General features: G+C 37.9%; 1 protein-coding gene and 1 non-coding gene across 2 annotated transcripts; both read right to left on the bottom strand.

Moving 5' to 3' along the window:
• Positions 1–485: 485 nt before the first annotated feature.
• Positions 486–16,386, bottom strand: MEIOC (meiosis specific with coiled-coil domain). The gene is made up of 7 exons (XM_036836744.1): positions 16,381–16,386; positions 15,626–15,760; positions 10,327–10,442; positions 6,158–8,027; positions 5,519–5,653; positions 2,626–2,806; positions 486–2,192 (listed from the first exon to the last, which is right to left on the bottom strand). The coding sequence occupies exons 1-7, from the start codon at positions 16,384–16,386 to the stop codon at positions 1,963–1,965; spliced, it is 2,673 nt and encodes an 890-aa protein (XP_036692639.1). The 3' UTR covers positions 486–1,962.
• LOC118887591 lies at positions 9,985–10,114 on the bottom strand. Its single transcript, XR_005018070.1, has one exon. It is a non-coding gene; the product is annotated as a small nucleolar RNA SNORA11 (small nucleolar RNA).
• Positions 16,387–24,063: the final 7,677 nt, after the last annotated feature.

The following is a 24,063-nucleotide window of genomic DNA, read 5'->3' as shown; positions in this document are numbered from 1 at the left end:
GGCATGAGTGACTCAATGTTAGAAACTAATACAGGGACTTCCTTGGTGGTCCAGTGGTAAAGAATCCGACTTGCAATGAAGGGGACGCCGGTTTGATCCCTGGTCGGGGAACTAAGATCCCACATGCCGCAGGGCAACTAAGCCGGCGCCCACAACTACTGAGCTCGCGCGCCTCAACGAGAGAGCCCGTGCGCTGCAAACTACAGAGCCCACGCGCCCTGGACAGCCTGTGTGCCACAACTAGAGAGTAAAACTCGCAAGCCACAACTAGAGAGAAGCCCACACGCCGCAACAAAGAGCCGGCGCGCTACAAGGAAAGATCCCGCATGCCGCAACTAAGACCCAACGCAGCCAAAAAAGAATAAAAGAAAATAAATAAATATTTTTAAAAAAAACTAATACAAACTTAAAAAAATGAAACTAAATATTTTCAACAAAGTAATTTATTTATTTATTTATTTTTCCTGAGAGACTAAATTCAGTTCAATATTTGTTTTCGTAACACCCAACATGTCTTACATCAAACTTAACCACTTTCTATGCAGTGACTGTGGTGAGATGATCTATTTTATTTGACTACCCTCAATGTAACTCATTTGGGTAGTTCTAAGGCATTTCAGTGATCAAAGTGTTTCTCCCTACAGTTACTCCTGCATTCTCAATCAGTTTCTTCTGAACATCATCTAAAGAAAATTTATGTGGTGTGATTACACTCTTTTTTTTTTTTTTTTAATACCAGGATTTCTAAAACTAGGAAAAACACCAACATTTAAAACATTAGTGTTTCTAGTCAAGGATAGTTCAATTAAATTTCATCAGTACATTATATTATAGTTTAACTCATGCTAGAAATGTTAAAACCCAAGATCTTCTGAGTCACATAATACCAACATTTCATATTAATGAATAAATTACTCGGGTTCCATACAAAGATATTAAGTGATGAGAAACAGAAAAAGCCAAGCTTTCAAGACCGCTTTTAAAAAAATACAGAAGCAAACTAATGAACAGAACTACACAAAACATACACTAACCAACTGCAAACTAAACTAGTTAAAGATTAACCTTAAAAAAATACATTTTAGAACTTCGTGATACCCTCATAAAAGGCAGCAAACTAAGGGTATTAAAACAATAATCATTATTTTAGTTACTGTGCATCAAGTTTAAAAGATCCAGATAAAGGAAATGTTTTGTTTTTGATTCAATTAAAATACTTTTAAAACTGGAAATATTTAATAATTGATAGTATAATTAAATTTAAAAGAATATACACAAATGATTTGAACAGGTTTTATATTCAGTAACTTGCATGGTTTTTACACTGGCACTTTTATCCCTACTTTAGGAGAATCAGATGCATTTTCTTCCATATACTTAGGTACTAAGATTTCAAATTTATAAGTATGGTAGTATTTTAAATATTAAATTTTACATGAATATTGGGTTCATCCTTGTTTTCCTTTGTTCCCTAGGTATTATCCAGTTTTGTAAGGAAAACACTTTTATATCACAATCAAAACTATGTCTTGGTTACTAGACTGTAGCCATAATTGGGTTACAGTCACTTAGATTCATTATTTGGAATTATATTTACTAAGGCAGACCTAAATGAAACTTATCTTCTAGAAGAATTTCACATTTGCATTTACCTGCACTGCAGAATGGGTTTCAGCAATATTTTAGCTGTTAGGAAATATTTAATTTACTTAAACTTGTTATCTTTGACTACCCAGGAACCCCTAGTCAACTTTACCTTTGAGTTCACTTTAAACTACATCTGATTCATTCCAAATAGAAGATTTTTAAGTAGAAGTTAGACTTCATTAAGGTATTACCTTTAGATCTGAAAGAAAATTAATGTAATGAAATTTTCAAGTTTGACAAGTTCATTAACATTTTTTAGCATGTCTTGATACATTTACTTATCAGCTTTTTATTCTTCTTTCTGCTGGCATTTCCTTAATGTTTGTTTGCTTCACCTCTCCGGTTCACTGGATTGCTACTATTTAGGCTTTCATGGACTTTATCTTCACAGTTTACTATATCTTGTAAAGCCTTTTCCACATCTGTTTGGCCAGCTGTACTGGCTGGTTTTGGCAAGGTCATCTGCAGCGCACACCACAGGGTAGTGCGTGCTTTCCGAGTAGCCACACACATCTCTTTAATTGCTGAAGCAAGGGCAAAAACATCTGTAAAAGAAATATTTGGGGTCAGTTCATATCAGATGCCATTTAAGTACCCCTTAACTCATAAAACCCCGTGCTGTGCTACTAAATGATCAAACATTATTTTTATAACAGAAGGATGGCTATTGACTGAGCTAACCAAAGTATCTGACTTAATATTTAAAAGTGTTGATACTTGTATTTATTTCTGACTTGTATAACCATGACTATGCTTTAGGTAGAACACAGACTTTAACAGTTATTAAAATTAAATGGGTAATATTAGCAAAATAGATCAAAGTACTTCTGGAGTAAATTATGTGGGCACCATTTAACAATTTATTCTTTAGATAAGTATAAATGTTAGAAATTCAACCTTTTAACTTCAGAGTCTGATTTTATTAACATTCAAATTATCTCAGTGCCTTATCAAAAGAATATGCATTAATGTTTGTACCTCTGTCATCTTGGCATCTAGGAGCACCTTGCCTTTGCCGATTTGAAGCATTAACAATTTCGTCCTTTCTACGTGACTGTACAATGTGAATGGACTCCAAGTGTCTATCAAGAGCTGTAGAGATACTGGCATGAAGGGGAGAGCTTCGAAGCCGTTCCATCTTGCCCAGTAAAGTCACAACCTGAGGGAAACATTTTAAATTTTGATGAGGCATATAACCACACTGCCCTGTCATTAACTTAAAACAAATCTTCAATGAAGCAGAATAGAGATGAGAGCAGTAATATTCAATCAATAAATAAGTGAATGCTTACTATGTCCTGACACCACGCTGGGGGAAACAAAGATGGAAAGTCAGTCTTTTGTACCTATTTGTGTATGTTAATTCTAAAAGGTTTAAGGGTAGTCAGTTACTGGGAATAAGCAACAATGAAAAAGTCAAACATTCAAATATTTCCATGTTATTAACAGTAAGTGCGAATATAAGATATGACATTCTTTTTGGCAAATAAAAGAATAGCCTGCAAATAGAGCATTATTAGGAGTTACTGTAATTAAAAGGGAAAAAAATTGAGCTAAAAAGGAGAAATCCTAGATTGATTAATCTTGACCTCAGCAATTCCTTTCTGGGCCTCCAAATTCTCCTTTTGGAAATCAGAAATAATACTGGCTAGCGGTAGTTTTAAGGAATCCATAATCCAGAAAATACCAATTTAAGTTTATGTGGAACTAATACAAAATAAATCCTATAACTGTCAAAACTGCTAAGGAAAATTAGGAAGTCTCAATCTTCTGGTTAAGCTTAAAGAAGAGCACTGTACATCAGTAAGGGTAGTACGTTTCATAGTTGTATATGCCTAACTTGTTTCAAATTCTAAACTTGGAAGGTGTAAGGAAAGAGCAGTTTTTGAGTAAGTAGGATTTGGACATCAAATAAATACAAAAATTGCCTTTGGAGGGCTTCCCTGGTGGTGCAGTGGTTGAGAGTCTGCCTGCCAATGCAGGGGACACGGGTTCGAGCCCTGGTCTGGGAGGATCCCACATGCTGCGGAGCAACTAGGCCCGTGAGCCACAACTACTGAGCCTGTGCGTCTGGAGCCTGTGCTCCGCAACAAGAGAGGCCGCAATAGTGAGAGGCCCGCGCACCGCGATGAAGAGTGGCCCCCGCTTGCTGCAACTAGAGAAAGCCCTCGCACAGAAACAAAGACCCAACACAGCCAAAAATTTAAAAAAATAATAATAATAAAATAAATCATTAAAAAAAAATTGCCTTTGGGAGCTAAATGATTTAAAATTCACATTAAGAACTTGGTGTTCAGTGATTGGAGAGAGTAGAAAAATACCTCTCAATTAATAAGCACCTGAATGATGCCTCTAACCTCACACTCCTATCAAGTTTCTTTGGAAACTATCCCAGTTTAAGCCCATGGAGAAAACACAAGTGTACAGGTATTAAATATTTTCCTCCCAACTGTACAACCAGCCAGATTCTTGAGGGGAAAATAAGACAACAAAAGAAAATACCATAGAAAAAACTCCAGTGAACTACAAATCATGTATTTTTAAAATAAGACAATCATTTTGAATAAATGATAAGTGTAAAGAAAGAAATTTACACAGGTGATTTTTAATAAACTTTTAAAAGATTTTTTTCAGAATTCCACAAAACCAGCAAACTAGAAAGTAGTACACATAAAAATATTTTTGCCCTTTGTGTATTACTGATCTAATGTTGCTAAATATAGATAAACAAAATTATTATAACAGCTATAAACATAACCTTCTAAATTAGGGTGAAGCCTAAGTAAGGCTGGAAAAAGTATATTTCTTAATATCCACAGTTAGCAATCCTTTGATTTATTGCCTAGAAATGTATTACTGAGAAAAAGGAATTTTAACTTGGAACAGTTTTAAGAAAAAAACAGAAGACCTAAGTTTTTATAACGTTTGGCTATAACCCATGTCAGTGTCTGACTATACCACTGATAAATTCCATTGTACAAATTTACAAATTTGATTAAAAATTACAACTGAATGAGGCTGAAAGCTAGGTAAAATCAATCTTTTTCCATTGAAGTAGTTCATATCTGTATTTTAAAGACAGCATGGTACAAGAAACTAACGTTCAATAAAATAAGACTGTGGGCTTCCCTGGTGGCACAGTGGTTAAGAATCCGCCTGCCAATTCAGGGGACACGGGTTCAAGCCCTGGTCTGGGAAGATCCCACGTGCCGCGGAGCAGCTAAGCCTGTCTGCCACAACTACTGAGCCTGCACTCTAGAGTCCGTGGGCCACAACTACTGAAGCCCGCGCTCCTAGAGCCTGTGCTGCACAACAAGAGAAGCCACCGCGATGGGAAGACCGTGCACTGCAACAAAGAGTAGCCCCCGCTGGCCACAACTGGAGAAAGCCCATGCACAACAACGAAGACCCAACACAGCCAAAAATAAATAAGTAAGAGTACAGGATTAAGAAAATGAAATATGGTAATTTCCTGTTAATTTACTATCTTGTATAATGCAAGCACAGCTTGCTCATGAAGCTAGGAAACAAATGTTTGTGACTAAGAAATGGGACTTTCCCTGTAAATAAGATGCAAAATGATTTTTGCTTAAAAAAAAATTTCTTTCTGTTGAGGATTAGTTCCATTGCTAATTCGGGTTTCTTGAAGAGGAACCACTTAGACTATTAAACCTACTATTTCAATGACTGAGTGGGGCTATTTTCCCTTTCCTAAATAACTAATAGTTCTAGGTCCAAACATGGAAAAGAATACATTTCAGAGAGTTACACATAAATGTGATTTTTAAATCCTTCAGAATTCTAACTTGCTGAAGCATTTTAAAATTTTATCAGTTTAAAAAATCTGCTATTGGATATTTTCACAGCTTACTCTGGCTTGTTCTCGAAGTTCATCCACAATTAAGCGATCAACTCTAGATGGGTTGGAGGTCAGCCTTGGAATTGGAGTATTATTAGTACTCGATACCTTTTTCCCTGGATAATTTTTGGTAAGGGCCAATTCAGTCTGTAAAAAAATTATATAACTTTTAGATGCTAAATTTTCTAAATATGATTCAATCATGAATAATATTTCTCATAGGCCTAAGAAGTAAATTGAAAATTACTCCTTTAGATAAAAATTGTTTTGGTATCAAAAGGCAACAAATACAAACCACAGTACCACAGTACTTTTCTGTCACACTTAATGCGTAAAATACCTAAACACTCCAATAGTTTAATACTTAGAAAATTCAAAGAAATAAACTTTTAACCCATTAAGGAAAAAGTCTACCTAATAGGCAAAATAAACTTTAAAATAACAAATTTTTTTAAACCCCAAGCATTTTTAGTCTCTAAATTACCTAATTAATTCTCTATAGTCATGAACTTAACAAATACTACACATTATAGAAAAATTCAACTTAAAAATAAGGCAAATACTCTTTCTTAAACTACACTAAGGTAAATAAAATGAAGATAGGCAAAGGGGATATACTAAGTTACACCTAAATGGATAGTTTTGTGTTACCTTTTTTCTCTCCTTTTCTAATGCTCTCCATTGTTCATAGCACCCTTCTAGACGAATATGAAGTTCACTGGCTGGTCCACTACGGGTTTTAATTGGTCTTTGAAATCCAAAAGTTGGCACGAAACCAGAAAAGGAATTATCACCATACATCATATCATTAAAATACGGGTATAAATGGCTTAAGTCATCATAAGAACACAAATCATAGGAATCCAACAGTGGAACAACTGAATGGCCAAACGGGTGCGTGGATCTTAGGGGAAACCCATTTGAACCAAGTTGTTGAAAACTCTGATTATGCCTGAAATCTCCCATCATATAATTATTAGAAAAGCATGACACCTGTGTGTGATTCACACGGCTATTAGTATTGTTGTCTCCACTTCCCTGTCTGTGGCTATTAAAATGACCCTGTGACTCCAACAGATCTTGATATGTATTTTGAGATAAGCTATCTAAATGCTTTGGCCCTTCCTCGGGGTCATAATGGCCACTCTGGGGCATAGCTTGAAAATTATATTTATTTACATTTTCAATGATCCCATACTGCTGAGCTGAATAGTTATCACAAAATCCATTTGGCTGCTTTATTTTTTTATCAGTAACAGATTCAAAGAGATTTTCTTCTCCAGTCTTTGTCAGTCCTTCCATGTGACTGACAGATTGAATTCTTTCTGCACCATTGTAACCAAAATCACAACTAGAAAATGCTGAAGGGTTTTCTTGGCAATACTTCTGAAATAAATTGCTATTTGCTGTTAAATTTGTAGAGGATAGTTGCGGGAAATCTGAAGAATGGTTAAAACCTTTTGAAGCTGCACTTAAATGAGTATTTAATTTCATCAAGTTAACTTGATTTCGATAAGGAATACGAGTGTTATTTTTTGTTTGGACATTCATCCAAGTTGGTCTGTTTAAGTTGATACTGCCTGAAGATGCTGCTGAGTTTGCTAGTACATTCATTGACCTAAAATACTCAGAATTTGGGGGGTCAGGTTTAGTAAACTGTTGCTTTTCTGTGACATTAGCAAAATCATTATTAGCTGGACAAGCTGTGTGAGGTTTTAGTCCATATTCTGATTTTAAGCCAAAATCAGCAGTAAATGCTTCCTTTGAAAACTGTTTTTCTGTCAGATGTGGTATAGTTTTTGGAAATGTGAAATTCTGCTGGTCAGGTATTGTCTCCTCCATTTTTTTCTGATTTGCTGGTTTAACCTGAAATAACTTTGTGTAGGTGTCTGCTTCTACAGTTGGTGTTTCAGGTGTGCCACTGGCTAATTTTTTACTATCTTGGACACTAAAATTTGAACACTTATTCAGCTTAGCCTTATTAGGATAAGCATATTCTGGGTATCTACAATAATCTGCATTTTCATTGTATCTATTAAATTGGGAAAGAAACATCTCTGCCCTCTTTTGCTGTAATGGTGCTTCAAGACCTTTAGCACATATTTTCTCTCTTCCATAAGAATAAGTATCAACTCCTGATTCTTTCATGATGTCAGACAGACCAGTGTATGGTGTAAAACATTTTTTGATAGATAGATATTCTTGAAATGTCATCTTAGCTGTATCATTTGTCTGAATACTGTAACAGTTAGAATGATCACTTCGTGAGGGGTACATCCATTGTTCTTCAAGGTCTAAACCAGTAAATCCATGATAAAGTTCATCTATTTTTTGTTGTGGTATCAGATTACTATTACGCAGGTACTGCTTTTCCACTGCTGACACAGATTCACCAGTATAAAAAGCTTGCTGAGAGATGGCTGTATCTATTGGCCTTTTGGTTCCTGTTAAGAGGTCATGGTGATCTGCAAATCTGCTTGTGTTCACTGGCCAAACTGACTTTAAATTGGAGGAGCAGGTCCTAGAACAAGTAAATATATTTAATTACAATTTAGGTTTTAAAAGTCTTTATTTCCTTTGTGGAGAAGGTAGGAAAGGCTTTCAAAAACATTTATATTGCCCCACCTCACCATTCTCTAATCCTTTCCAACTCTGCCTTATAAGCTGACATTACATCCAAATAACTATCACTTGAAATGTGCTATATGCTATATAAATATGCATTTTAATCTTTATATGTCTTCACTATACTCTCCCAAGAGACATATACTAAGGCCTGAGGCTGGTGACTACATGGTCTTACATGAATTGTTTTGTTTTGTTTTTTAATTTATTTTTCTTTCTTTCTTTTTTATCTGTGTCAGGTCTTAGTTGCGGCACGTGGGATCTTTGTTGAGGCATGGGGGCTCTTTTTTGTTGCGGCCCGCGGGCTTCTCTCTAGTTGTGGTGTGTGGGTTCTCTCTCTCTAGTTGTGGCGTGCACGGGCTCCAGAGCGTGTGGGTTCTGTAGTTTGCGGCACGCGGGCTCTCTCACTGAGGCGCATAAGCTCAGCTGCCTGCAGCATGTGGGATCTTAGTTCCCCGACCAGGGATCGAACCTGTGTCCCCTGCATTGGAAGGCAGATTCTTTACCACTGGACCACCAGGGAAGTCCCCACATGAATTATTTATATATAGTAAGTAGAAACCAAAATAAGTTTTTCTTTTAATTAAGTTATTATATAATACAAAAGTGTTGTTGAGGAGCTTCCCTGGTGGTGCAGTGGTTGAGAATCTGCCTGCCAATGCAGGGGACACGGGTTCGAGCCCTGGTCTGGGAAGATCCCACATGCCACGGAGCAACTAGGCCCGTGAGCCACAATTACTGAGCCTGTGCGTCTGGAGCCTGTGCTCCACAACAAGAGAGGCCGCGATAATGAGAGGCCTGCGCACTGCGATGAAGAGTGACCCCCGCTTGCCGCAACTAGAGAAAGCCCTCGCACAGAAACAAAGACCCAACACAGCCATAAATAAATAAATGAACCGCAACCAAAGATCCCGCATGCTGCAACTAAAGATCCCACATGCCACATAACATGGCTTCCACACCCAAATAAAACGATTAAAGCATACTTTAAAAATTTTTACCGTATGAATAAAATCCATACATATTTCTGCACAGCAGTAATGATAGTTTTATTTTTGGAGGTATAAGTATAAAAGTCCTTGGAATTTATATTCTTTAAGCCAAATTTTAGCTCATGAACTCAAGGGAAATAGCTCTGAATTATGCAAGAATAATTATGCAAGTTTCCAATGAAAGTTCTTTTTTTTTTTAGATTAATTTGTCTTTTATTTGCCAGTACAACTACAGTAGCCTGCAAACTTTTTTAATCTAAAAAGCACATCACAATCCAACAAACACACACATATATAATGTGTATACATATATAAAAGTGAAACAAAAGTTTTGCCAAAAATGTCTACCCCGAGTGTTAATTCTTTTTAAGACTTTTTTTTTAACCAAGGCTGAACTGCATTGACACATCATAATCACCAACGCCCCTAGTTCATCTTAGGGGGTTCACTTTACGAAGTGAATAGTGTTTCATGTTCTATGGGTTTGGACAAAAGTATGATGACATAAAATCATTATAATGTCATACAAAGTATTTTCACCGCTCATAAAAACTTCTGTACTCTATGTATTCATCTCCCCTCTCCCCCCAAACTCCTGACAACCACTGATCTTTTTATTGTCTCCATTGTTTTGCCTTTTCCAGAATGGCATATAGTTGGAATCTATTTTTCTGTTTTCCTTGAAGAGAGGGGTTCAAAGCCTTTATGCCTATAAGACCACTCATGGCCCACCCACACGTGGACCGGACAGGCTCCAGGTGGCAAACTCCCCCACTAAATAAAAATACCGTAGCTTTCCTTCCAGTACTGAGCCCTGTCCCACTGGTCCTGCCCAGCAGCCACATGGAGGTGCAGGGGGATACGTGTTGGGTATTTGTTCATAGGAAGGCCACAAGTTTTGTGCCCCTTGTCACAATGAACCCAGATTCCTGTCGGGTGTGTTGTAAACAGACGAGCCATTTCTTCAGACCCCCTGCTCTGAGCACACCCCAACAAATGAAAGTTCTTAATAGCAAATTAAACTTTCAATTGTATGGCAAGCACCACAGCAAAATCAAGGCTTCTCGAAACAAATATCTGAATTAAGATGTCTACTGTCAGATGATCCTCTATTAACTAAAAATAAGTTAATAAATAGGGTAATCTAGTACTTGGGAATTTAAAAGTTTACTACACACTGTATAGCTTATATAATATACTAACCCCTCAGTGAAATATGGCTGTGATTTATCTTGCTCTTCCAAAATGTTAGACACAAGTCCATATAAGTCTGTTTCACTACCACAGTCATTTCTTTCTGTTTGAATCCTAAAGATAAACAAATATCACATGTAAATACTTTTGCTCATATTGAAATACAATATATTGATTTCTATTTCCAGACTTATTCTGTCATTATTTTTCGATAAAATGTTTGGATTGACTCTATACCATCATTTCAAATAAAAAGGGAACAGGAACTCAGAATATTTTCCACTTTAGCATAGTGTTTATGTTACATAAGTATTTCTCCTTCATTCCAAATCCTATGTCTAGTTCACAATGTATGCTTACCTCTTATTTCTCCAAAACACATGCTATTCGTTTTAGGTGACCAACATACAAATCTCTGATCCATGATGTTGCAGACACAGTTGGTACCATGGCTGCTCCTGAAATCATGTCTAGTCCTAGTATACATCATTACATCAACAACACTTGCTCATTTTTCCATTTGTGATTTTAAAACCATATGAACCTGTTGCTCTATTTTGTGACTCTTTATACTAAACGTTGGATTAAAAAGTGAAATGTGATATGGTCATCCTAGATATCACAGCAACATTGCAGTTGTCCCTTAAAAAAGATTTGGAGGCTACCCCTAAATCTCTGCCGAAGAAGTGACTGGTACTCCATGTACCTGAAATCCTACCTAGTGACTAAAACTATCTAAATAATACAAAATGTAAAAGCCACAAGGAGATGGAAAATTGGTGCCTTTTTACCACTTATGGATTTTGGGTAATTTGTTCCTAGAATATGTTGTTTTAAATTGTAACTTTTTGTTTTTTCATATTTTATGTCTATCATTTCATAGTGTTAGGACATTTTAGAAATAAATAAAAATACCTTATATATGCATAACATTCAAAATTTCATTGATCTTCATAACATAGGAAGGGCAGATATTAGTAATCGTTAAGCTGTTGAATAAATGATCATGTGTGATATTAAGAAACTTGAATTTTGCAAGGGCGTATGATTTGCCATGCTTTACTATACACTTGCTGAATAAATGGTCTGCCTACAAGTCTAATGCTTTTTCCACTACATCTTGTTATTTCAAAAAGATTCAATATAAAGTTTTTTTGTTTAATAATGTGTTAGTATATATCTAGAAAAATATTCTATGTAATATATACCAAACTGTTAATAGTTGTTACTGAGAGGTGGAGAGGCAAGGTTATGGTAAACTTCTGCTTGCCTTTATATATTTCTGTAAAGTGTGAAGTTTTTCAATGAACATGTATCAACTTAAAAAATATTTTTGTTTTTTGTGGAATTATATGTTATATAGTCCTTCTAATAAAATCACTATTTTAGAGAACTTATCAAATTTAAAAAATTTTTTAACAATTATTTAATTAATTAGTAGATTTTTAAAAATAATTATGTCCTGGTTAAACTAAAGATGCATCGGCCTCTATTAACTGCTCCCTTATTATAATTAACATAAAGGTAGTGTCACTCCCTTAAGCTTCTCTTGGCAGTAAGCTCCCATAATATTCTATACTACTTCTTTTAAACCTCACTATACTTGCAGTGCCTGACAAGTTGTCGTCGTCATCATCATCATTACTGTAAGATCTACAAAGGCAGGGATAATTTTTGCCACATTAATTCTAATATCCCCAGTAGGAGAGAATCTGACATAGAATAGGCCCTTATTATTACTGGAATTGAACAGGAAAATAATGGAAGTATCTAATGTTTGATAAAATCCTGTTTGTTGTATACTTGTGAAGGAAAAATTACTGAAAATTTAGAATTGGATTAAAAAAATAGACTGAAAAACTGTAACTCATTTATATAAGTTATCTCTAGAAAGAGGAACTTAAGATTTACTCAGGGTTGCCTCTAATGAATGAAAAAAAAGTAATAAGAAAAAATTATATACATGTAACTATCCCATATAAGATTTCCTAAAAGTTTGATAAACAAAATTATAATGCCATAACATAAAAATGCTGATATAGGGAAAAAAGAGCTAATACAACTAGGTTCCCATGTAATCAAACTTAAAAACACTTCATTTAGCCTGAGAAATCTAATTTATTAATTTACCTGTTCTTTACATTGATCTGAGAATTAGAGGGCTGTTTAATATCATCTCCATACATAGACCATGGTGCATAGAAAAGTGAAGAATCTACAGAACTTGCATATTCTGTTGATGAAGAAAGTGGAGCATAGGTCTGCCTTAGGCCAACACTGTCTTCACTCTGAAATTTTAAAGACATGTTTGTATACCAGACACAATCAAAACTGCATTTATTACAGAATATTAGCCAAATAATAGGAAATTTGAGGAGTTGGGAGACAAATCTAGACTTAGCCACTTAAGCTTACTTTACAGTAGGGGTTGGCGATTTTTTTCTGTAAAGGGCCAGAAAATAAATATTTTAGGGTTTGCTGTGTTAAGGTCTCTGTTGAAACTCCTCAACTCTGCTGTCCTAGCACCAAAGCAACTATAGACAGTATGTAAACAAGTGGGCGTGGTTATTCCAATAAAATTTTGGCCCGTTCAGTACCTGTTGCTTATCACTGGTATAAAACACCTACAGTTACTGCAGTTTTAATTTTTTGAACAGATGAGCATTATGTAGACTACAGCAGTATTATTTTTAATAAATCATTTACAAAACTCAGTCTTACTGCCCCCAAACTGTGAAAAAAAAAGTGAATGTACATTTACATAGAATTTTCAAAGAAATTCCACAAACATTATTGTATCCAGTCAACCTTGTGACATGGATATTCTCTATATTTTAAAAATGAGGAAATGGAGGCTACAAGTTACTGAGCTAAGAGGTGACAAAACTAAAACCCAATCTCAAGGCCTTCTTACTCCTACACTAGGGCCTTTTAAAACAATATCTTTAATTTTCAGCCTGGTTTCTATTTCCAAGAGAAAAGTGTAAAAATGAGACAAGACATAAAATGTTATATCTTAAGAAATTTTAAAGATATTACAATTAGAAGAAAAAATGAGCTCATTTTCTTTTTTCTTAACACTTCTATAATGAATTTTGAGTAAATAAGATAAAAAGTTTGAGTTTTATGATTTTAATGAATTATTTAAAGTCCTGCCTCCTTCCCAAAGGGATTGAGGTACAGTGAAAATACTGCCCCTCAAATTTTAAATACTTAAAATAGTCTGAAAGTGTAGATTCACAATTTTTAACTCTCCAAATAAGGAGCTAGTAAAACGTGAGATGTAATAACTATAAATATCCAGGCATAAACACAGTAGAAATAGTATTTTCTTATAAATATAGAAGGTATATAATCCTGGTTAAAAATATTTTCTAATTGCTTTCATTCTCTTAATCGAAATTTATGTAAAAAGAGATAAAACATGTTTAGATCAAAACGTTCCTAAATTTTTGATCTTCATAGACATGATAATTGAAAAACAACACTTTAAACATTCACTGAGTTTATACCAATAATATATGAAAATTAATACCTTCTAATCACTCACCTTCAAGAATCTCAAATATTTTACAGCCATTTGTTTAAATTCCAGTTATGATTACTATTTGAAACCTACACATTATAATTTTCTCATTTATAGCTTGTATTTTGTTGACTGTTCTGAAGCTGGAAAAACTGAGGCACAGAAGGGATTTTGCTAAGAGTGCCACTAAAAACTGCCTTTCCAAAATTTCTGTTCGTTAGCAGTAACTTTTATAAAGGATTTTATTGTTAGAACCTTTCATAATTTTATTCCTTTAGTTCTGCAGTTTTTATCACAGACCCCCTTAACTCTCTTTTAGGTTTGAAGTATCCAAAGTGACGTAAATAATTGTTCATTTTTTGAAAGAGTTGCTTAAACAAAATAAGCATTTTCAGATTATATAATATCAAATGAAGTAAACAGTATTTGAAACTAAATGTATTTTGGGAGTATTATTTCAAGTATATTTTATATTTTAAAGTAAGATTTTGAGTATTAGAAAAATTAAGTCCTTTTAAAAGATTGATTTAAATGTAATATGCTAGGATAAAACAAGCAACTAAAGTAATGTGGTGGATTCAAACAATTATACTTTAAATATCTGGATCCTTTTCAGTCAAAATATTTCTGGAAATTAAATATGCAAATGCTTAGGGTTAGCACATTAATTAGTCTAGATAACTGCAAAATGTATCACTTTATCCTTGCTATGCTTAATCAACTTAAATTAAATCTAAGTAAATTTTAGTAGTCATGTAAACATTACAGAGAGCAGTGGAATGCTGGTCTCGGCAGTGAAAAAGAGTTGGGTTCCACTTGGGCTTTGTCACTTAGGGCACAAGTCAAACTCTCTGAGCCTCAGTTTCTCCATCTGTACAGTGGGTATAATACTATACAAGGTTGTAGTGTGAATTAAATAAAATTATTTATTTCAGGATATTGTTATAATTCAAAGTATAACACTATCAACAGTGATGTCCTGGTTAAATAATTTCAAATGAAAATAACTTACATTAACCTAAGCCTAATTTAACAGGATTAACAACAAAACTAAATGTTTTACGTGAGGTAAAAGGCAGCATGTCATCAAAGACATTGTTAGAGCCAGAGAATAAAAGAGTAAAGAAAATTTAAATTATAAAACGTATGTTTGCACCAACTTGGAATAAACGCCGGAAGGAAGAAATATTTTATGGTCTTAGTAAATACAGATTTTTCTTACATTTCTGGCATCACGTCATGCTGAGGACAAGACAAAAATAAGAATCAACGAAAAATCTTATTCCTTAACTTGTTTTCGAAACCAGTGTGTATCCTGCAGACTCTGTATTTAAAATGCTGTTACCGGGGACTTCCCCGGTGGCGCAGTGGTTAAGAAACCACCTGCCAATGCAGGGGACACGGGTTCAAGCCCTCGTCCGGGAAGATCCCACGTGCCGCGGAGCAACTAAGCCCGTGCACCACAACTACTGAGCCTGTGTGTCACAACTACTGAAGCCTGCGGGTCTAGAGCCCGTGCTCGGCAACGAGAGAAGCCACCGCAACGAAGAATAGACCCCACTGCCGCAAGAGAAAGCCCGCGCGCAGCAACTAAGACCCAACGCAGCCAAAAATAAATAAACAAATAAATTTATAAAAAAAAAATATTGTTCCCGGGTGTCTGGTCCTAAACATGGAGCAATTTAAACACCTATGTGAATGGCCTGGGGGGTGGGGGTGGGGGTGGTGCTGGATTTGATGGAGAAAAAAGTCCTCTAACAAAGGCAGAGCCGAGTAACTGACCTGCGATTTGTAGCAATCATAGAAGGAAGAGGAGCCAGTCAACATCACGCTGTTGAAGACATCTGTTAGCCGACTGCTGCAGTCGGCACCGAGGTTCCTGCAGCGATTCGCACCTCCACGTAACGCGACTTTCGGCTGCACGAAACGGGGATAGGAAACGGGAGACATCACGCAGGTTACAGCCAGGACCGAAACGGCCGGACGACGGCTCCACGTCGGCTGTGCGCCCAGCTCCACCCGAAATCAGTTCCCAGGACACTCATTTGGGGCCCCGAGCTTCCGCCCCCCGGGTTCCCTCTCCACCTTCCAGCCCGACCCTAAGGCGCGGCCCTCGCCCGCCCGACGGGCCCTCGCCGCCGGCCTCCGCCTCAGCGCCGCCGCGGCCCAACGTGGAGGCGGCGGCGGCAGCCCGGGCGTCGCGGGCCGTCACCTCCTGCCCCAGCCCGGCCGCCCGTCCTGTCAGCCCGCACCGCGCCCCCAGGCCCCGGCCCGACCGACCGCCGCGACCCCCGCTCACCCCCGCGGCGCGGCCCGGGCGCCGTCGGGGCTCCTAGCTGGTGACCCGGCCTCTCCCGCCCGGCCCAGCCGCCTCAGAGACCCGCATCCAGGGATGCGCCCGCTCCTCAGTCTCTCCTCACCGTCGCTGTCCTCCAAGACCGGCCAACACCCGGACCCGGACCGTCCCCGCCGGTTACCTCAGGTCCCTCCCTCAGGCCTGAGGGGTAAGAGGGCGGATGGGCGTCTCCGCCGCTCACCTCCATGGAGCCCCCCAGCCCCTCCTGGGCTAGGCACAGCTCCTGGGGTACGGGGGTGAGGGGGAGCGTCGACGCCCGGCTCCCTCAGCCCGCACCCCGCCGCCGCCTCCGCCCCCAGCGCTGCCTGGAGCCGATCTGTCGTTGCGTGGACCGGAGCAGGGAGGGAGGGGCGGGGGAAAGGCCGTTACATTACCTACACCGGGCTCGTGACCCGCACGCGACCCGGCACCGGCCCGCCTCGCCCCGCCCCCTATGGCAGGGCCGCCCCCCTCCTCGCACCCCTCATTGGCCTGCTGCCCAGCCAATGGGCGGCCGCCTCCCGGGCCTGTTACCACTCTCCCACCCAGAGACAAGGCCAAGAACCGGCAGTTAGGCGACCTCGCTCTCCCGGATCTTCTGAGACTTTCCCGCTCAAAGTAAACGTGTTCGAGATTGGCCCGGCCCGTCAAGCACCCACCCGATGATTGGCTAGTAGGGCAGCCGAGGGGGCGGAGCGTGGAAGGAGGAGAAGGAGCGCGGGCCTATCCGGTGGAAGAAGTGATGGAGGTGGTCGGAAGATTTGAGAAATCGCTCAGCAACCAGCCGATAATCCTGAACCTATCGGCTGCTCACCTTGGGCCAACATTTCATTTTTGCCCCTGGCCCCGTCCTTAACTCCCAGAATCCTTTGGAGCCACCTGGAGAGTGATAGACTTGGGCCCGCTTACGGAGCGTGAGGAAGTAGTTATGGAGTTCGGTGTTGCTGGGAGAGCCCCTTCCCAGGGGGAAGAGAGCTTTTCTCTGTCCTAGGCCCCACACTTCGGTGGGGGTGAAGGCATCTTGGTGCTAATGGAACTCCTGAACAAACTCTGACCTGTACCAGACAGGCCGTTCACATCGGCGGTCCCATTTGGGGATGTGATATCTCAAGGTTTTGTCCCCAGACAATGCTAAACAATTTCGTGTGCGTTGAAATACTGAAGACGATCAAAGTAAACACAGTAGCCACCTTTAGGGCACGCATGTTTAAAATCAAAATTTGAGAAGTGCTCAATTAAGTGGAAGATGTTCTTTTTAACTCCGGCACAAATGGAAATAGGATAGGGGGACACGTTTTATTGGCCCATATTATTCTGAGAGTTATTTCGGATTCTCTACTCAGCTTTGAGTTAAGAAAGCTGTTTAGGTGACGTGGCTGTACCAATTACATTTCTTTCCCTACCTCACCCTTAAAGTTGCTGACGTGGAGCATATTCCACCCTGCCATTCACAGCGTACTGTCTTTTCTTTCTCTCCCATAACACCCAGAATGATTTTGAAAAGCTGTTAATCCTCTTACGTATCTTTTTTATTGTAATAAGATATACATAGGATTTAGCATTTTAACCACCTTCGAGTGTAAAATTCAGTGGCATTAAGTACACTCACAATGTTGTACAACCATCATCACTATCCATTTCCAGATATTTTTCATTATCCCAAACAGAAACTTTGTACCCAATTAAAAAATAACTCCTATTTCCCCTTCCCTCCACTCTCTGGGAACCTTTATTGTACTTTCTGTCATTATGAACCTGCCTATTCTAGGTACCTCATATAAGTGGAATCATACAATATTTGTCCTTTTGTGACTGTCTTATTAACATAATGTCAAGGTTCATCCATGTTGTTGTACGTGTCAGAACTTCACTCCATTTTATGGCTGAATAGTATTCCATTTTATGTGTATACCACATTTTGTCCATTCATCAGCTGATGGACACTTGGATTGTTTTCACCTTTTCATTGTTATGAATAATGCTGTTATGAACATTAGTGTACAAATATCTATTTGATTCCCTTTTTCAATTCTTTTGGATATACATATACCTGAGAGTGGAATTGTTGGGTCATATGGTAATTCTGTTTAACATTTTCCACACGAAATTTTCCCACAGCAGCTGCACCATTTTACATTCCCACAACAATGCACCGGGATCCCAATTTAGCACATTCTCACCAACACTTGTTATTTTCCTTTTCTTTTTTTTTTAAATAATAGCCATTCTAGAAGGTGTAACGTATCTTATTGTGGTTTTGCTTTGCATTTCCCTTATGACTAATGATGTTAAGCATCTTTTCACATGCTTCTTGACCATTTGTGTATGTTCTTTGGAAAAATATCTATTTAAGTCCTTTGCTCATTTTTGAGATTGTACTGTCTTGTTTAGTATTGATATGGTTTGTTTTGAAAATGAATATTACAGGAAAATGTAACACTCCATTGAACTCAAGTGAATACATTAGTAAAGGGAACATTTTGGTTATGGAGCAGAACAAGTATTCAGTGTGTAGTTAGTTCTTTCTTTCAGTTCTTGTACTTGTTTTTTGGAAGATCTCATTCTGAATGGGTATGTTGAGAGGTGGATGGGATTGGTTTCACAATATTACCTAAAGATATATACAAACCTCAGACTAAAATGAGAAGGGGTTAGAAATACTCAAATAATTGTTTTATGTGTTCTCTGCCTTCATCTGAATTTAAAGTTTTGGGGGAAATGGTGACCTGTCTCTTTACTGAATGTTCCTATATAGGAGCAACCAGGGAATATCTTTACATAAGATGACCACATTTCAGTAACTTTGATCCAGCTCAGAATTATGGTGCCCTCAAGTAATAAATTCATTTTTTTCTTGGTATTTTCGGGATAAGTAAGTGAATCTGAATTTATGATTGGTTTTTTAAAAAAAAGATATTTAAGAACATTCTTTAAGAACAATTTAAACATATTCCATCCTGAAAATTTATTGCAGAATGCAGACTTTCTCCTCCAAAATATATTTAAAGGTTAATTTCTTCTCCTTCTCCTTCTCCTTCTTCTTCTTCTTGCAACTCTGGAAGACAATGTACAATGTGGTACTCTTCAGTTACATTAGTGAAGCCCTTTTTATACTTTTACAAATATTTAAACCTTCTGTTTTGTAAGAAAAATAAATTGTTGGTTTCATTAAAAAAAAAATCAGCCTGCCCTGTAGAAATGTTTTGAGTAATAAATAGTATTTCATTATTCTCCTGAGAAAAACTTTCAGTTCAAATCAAGCACTTATTTTTACAAAATTTATTTATTTATTTATTTTTGGCTGCATCAGGTCTTAGTTGTGCTGGTGCAGGATCTTTCCTTGGGGCGCGTGGGCTTAGTTACCCCACGGCATGTGGGATCTTAGTTCCCCGACCAGGGATCAAACCCTCATCCCCTGCATTGGAAGGCAGATTCTTAACCACTGGACCACCAGGGAAGTCCCCAAGTGCTTAGTTTTGAAAGTTCAAGGTGTATTAGTGGCACAACCTCAATGCCAAAGAGAGAACTCTGAATTAATCCTCCATAGAAAGTCATCATATAATTTCAAATCAGTATATAATTAAATCGCTGCAGAATTGTTATATATGCTCACATCTGTATTAAATGAATTTTCCAGCTTCTCAATGGACCCTTGGTCCAACAATTCAAATGGGCTGCAAACCTGCTGTGATTTCGACCATGCAATTCTTCACAGGCTTCTCTGATTTGAGGGACTAAACTCCTTAAATTATACCTTTTGAACTTAACTGGGCTGCCAGATACTATTTCTCAACCTCTAATAGCTTGTTGGGAGGCTTACAAAATGCTCTTCATTAGAGCTATTTAAAACTACTTTTCCTTTTTTGTATACTCAAATTAGTGTTTTTCTGGATCTCTAGCATTATTTTTAGAGCTTCCTCCTTGGTAGGTAGTAAGCTTGTTTCTGCTTTTCCCCTTCCGGTTAGATGGGGTTCTAGGTCATTCTCTCTTAATCTGTGCTCCAGGAAACTTGTAGGTTTCTACTTAGTTTGAGATGAGACCCTGAAAAATTCATGCATTTACCTTTGCTGAGTAAATGTTTCTACTAGGAGTGGGGGGAGTTACTTGAGTTGATATTTATCAAAGATAACATTAATGTGCATTTCATATGGCAAATACTTCTCTTATCCCTTCAAAGGTCAGAATTAACATTCTCTTTCATCTTTTAATATTCTGATCTTTTTCTAAGTATCACATTTATTTCTTGGATGGATTCTAATGTGGGTATATTTGATATTTAAGCTATGAATTAGGCATGGAACTAGGGTTTTCATTGTAAATTGAAATGTTCTGAATACCTCCGTTACATGGCTCTCCAAAACTGAGTTGCTATTTCTCAGTGTTTGATTGGAACCAGAGGTTAGAAAAGATTCATAAACGAGTGCCACCAGAAAAAGACATTTTTAAAAAAGATGTCTTTATAAATTTCCTTTAGGCCTTTAAAATTCTCTTGAATTTGAGGGATCCCCTGGCTATCGAATGAAAGGTCTTTTGACACCAAGGGACTGGAAAACAGCTTCTTCTTCTTCTTCTTTTTTTTTTTTTTGATTAAGATCTAGAGTTTTAATTTAGACCACAGAGTTTGAGAACTTAGAAGAGGTCCATTTTTAAAGTTCCATTAAAGCTTTGTGTTGTGCTATACTGCTGCAAGCAAGCTTCCCTCTAAAAGGTAAAAAAAAAGGACATTCCTCAAAAGATGTGGTTTTCAAATTGAATGATTTTGTACCCTTAAGGTGGGAAGTAGATTCTGGATTTATAGAATCTTCCTGAAAACACACAGCCCACCTCCGTTTTCCAATCTTTCAGCAGCCGAATTTCTATATTAGAGCCTGGAAATAGTTGTTCCATTGCAAAAGCTTTAAAACCTGCTCAGGTTCTGAGCTGACCCCTAATTAGGCAGAGTTCTCCAGCCTGTTCTTTCCTAGGACACCTACAAAATTAAATACCAAGGAGCATGACTGCTGGATTGCATAGTAAAAGTATATTTAGTTTTGTAAGAAACTGCCAAACTGTCTTCCAAAATGGCTGCATCATTTTGCATTCCCAATAGCAATGAATGTAAGTTCCTGTTGCTCCATATCCTTGCCAGCATTTGGTGTTGTCAGTGTTTTGCATTCCGGCCATTTTAGTGTGTAGTGGTACCTCATTGTTGTTTAGTGTTCATTTTTTACCTCTTGCTTTTACATATACCTGGCTCCTAATGCTTCTCTACTATCTCCTACTGCTCAGCTTCTAGACAATTTGTTCTCAAAGTGTGGTCCCCAGACCAACAACATCAACACCACCTAGCAACTTGTTAGAAATTCAAGTTTTGGGGCCTTCCCCAAATCTACTAAATGAGAAGCTCTGGGGATGGGGCCCAGAAATCTGTATTTTAACAGCTCTTCAGGTGATTCTGATACAAGCTAAAGTTTGAAAACACTGTTCGAGACATGCACTGTCCAACATGGTAGCCTCCAGCCATATGTAGCTATTGAGCTCTTAGAATATGGCTAGAATGAATCGAGACGTGCTGTAAGTGTAGAATACACCCCAGATTTTGGAAACTTAGTATGAAAAAAGGGGAAGTAAAATATCTCATTGGTAATGTTTATATTGATAACATTGAAATGATAACATTTTGGATATATTGGGTTAAATAAAATATATTATTAAAACTAATTTCACCTGTTTCTTTCTAGTTTTAACATGGGGTTACTAGAAAATTTTAAGTTACATACATGGCTCTCATCATACATCTATTGGACCACATTAGATGAGTTTGCAACTATAGCCTGTGGACCAAATCTGTTGTCTATTTTTGTATGGCCCATGAGCTAAGAATGGTTTTAAATTTTTAAATGGTTGGAAATAAATTTTACAAAAGAATGGTATGAAAATTATATGAAATTCAAGTTTCGCTGCCCATAAAGTTTTATTGGAACATGGGCACACTCATTTATTTATGTATTGTCTATGGTTGCCTTTGCTCTACAATGGCAAAAGAGTAGCTATGACTAGGACTCTATGGCCTGCAAGTCTGAAATATTTACTACCTGATCCTTTACAGAAAAAATTTGCTGGCCCCTAGTCTAGACTGTCAGCTTCCACTTACTCCCTGGGAGAGGGCCCTGCTTTTAACTTGACCCTGTTCTTTGTTCCCAACATTTGCTAAGCTTTTAGGCCCAACTCCTTGACCATTATGCCCAAATCTCAGTAGTATTTTGGGGTTACAAGATTTAACCTATGCATTGTTTAGGCCACAAAGAGGCAGGCCAAAAATGTTCTTGCCTTCCAGAGCGGCACAAAGAATTTATGGAACCAGCAAAAAGGAACAGGGAGATGTTCAATAGCTTGTTTCTCCAAAGGTGGGGCCTTCTTTCTCAGAAAACAAGAGAACCCAGGATTGACACTTCCATCAGACTGAGATGTGAGCCTATGATTTAGGGCTGGCCTGCTTCTTTCACAACTCAGCAACACCTCTTGAGTTAAAACTCTCTCTCTCTTTATGAAGCTTATGGCTACTCTCAGCCAGTTTAGTTGGCTTCCATGACACCTTGTCCTGCCAGATATATTGTGGAAATTGCTATGATGGTTTTTCCACTCCAATAAAGCAGACGTCTGGATCCCTTTGTGAGCCTCTTGATCCTTATTCCCTACCGCCTGCACCAATATGCAAGCAAAACCTTGTTGGCTCAATGAATCTTTATGGTCTCATTTTATAGTCTCCCCAAAGAAAAGTATGGCTGTGGTTTCCAGAATGTTAATTGATAACAGTCCTTGGCAACCATGTTCTTTCTGACTTTCCTTCCTTAACCTGCTCCTTCCACCCATAATAATAACATCATTCCTTAGTAGATTGGCACCAGTCTTGAGTTTCTCTCTCTCCTTTCTCTCCCTCTCTCTTTCTCTCTCTCTCTCTCTCTCTCACACACACACACACACACACACACACACACACGCACCTTCATTCCTTTTTTCCTTGCTCTATGGATTACACCTAGGGCTGTTTAACTTTCTAATATGAGCTAGTTTGTAAGCAAACTCCCTGAACAGTGTTATGAAGTATCAATGACTAAAAGGGGCCCCACTGAGAGATGTTGCCCCTCATTTCAACCACACTTCATTGTCAAAGTTAAGAAGGGGTCTTGCATCTCTGTTCATTTAAGAACTCTCACTCTACGTCTACCAAACATATGGATGCCAAGGGGGGAAGAGGGGATGAGTTGGGAGATTGGGATTGACATATACACACTACTATGTATAAAATAGATAACTAATCAGAGTGAACACTACTCAATGTTGTGTGATGACCTAAATGGGAAGGAAATCTAAAAAAGAGGGGAGATATATATATACATATATGTATATATATGTGTGTATATATATATACACACATATATATACATATATATATACATATATACATACACACATACATACAGCTGATTCACTTTGCTGTACAGCAGAAACTAACACAACATTGTAAAGCAACTATACTCCAAAAAAATTAATTAAAAAAAAAAGAACTCTCGCTTTGGACAAGTGTCTTAGATTCTATAGTTGAGTTGAAATTAGACCCTAGACTGGGGATGGGAAGAGGCAGGAATCCTTTCACATGGGTAAACCCTAAACAAACCTGGCTTTTCTTATCTAGCTCATCTTAAATATTGGGCACCAAGAGGGAAATCTATTAGGGGTTTCTGTTGGGAAATAAGCTGGGGGATCAAGTGACCTAGTGTTTTGTTCCAGCTCTTGTCCAGACGATCTCCAAATTTCTGTCTTTTACCTTCTCTTGGTTTCACTTTTCTCACTTGTAAAATAAAGGGTCCAATTAGTCAAGCTTTAAAGTTCCTTATAGCTTTAA

Source organism: Balaenoptera musculus, chromosome 20 (assembly GCF_009873245.2).
Source record: "Balaenoptera musculus isolate JJ_BM4_2016_0621 chromosome 20, mBalMus1.pri.v3, whole genome shotgun sequence".
NCBI lineage: Eukaryota > Metazoa > Chordata > Mammalia > Artiodactyla > Balaenopteridae > Balaenoptera > Balaenoptera musculus.
The sequence above is the reverse complement of the archived record's forward strand: the minus strand, read 5'-3'. Positions and strand labels throughout refer to the sequence as shown.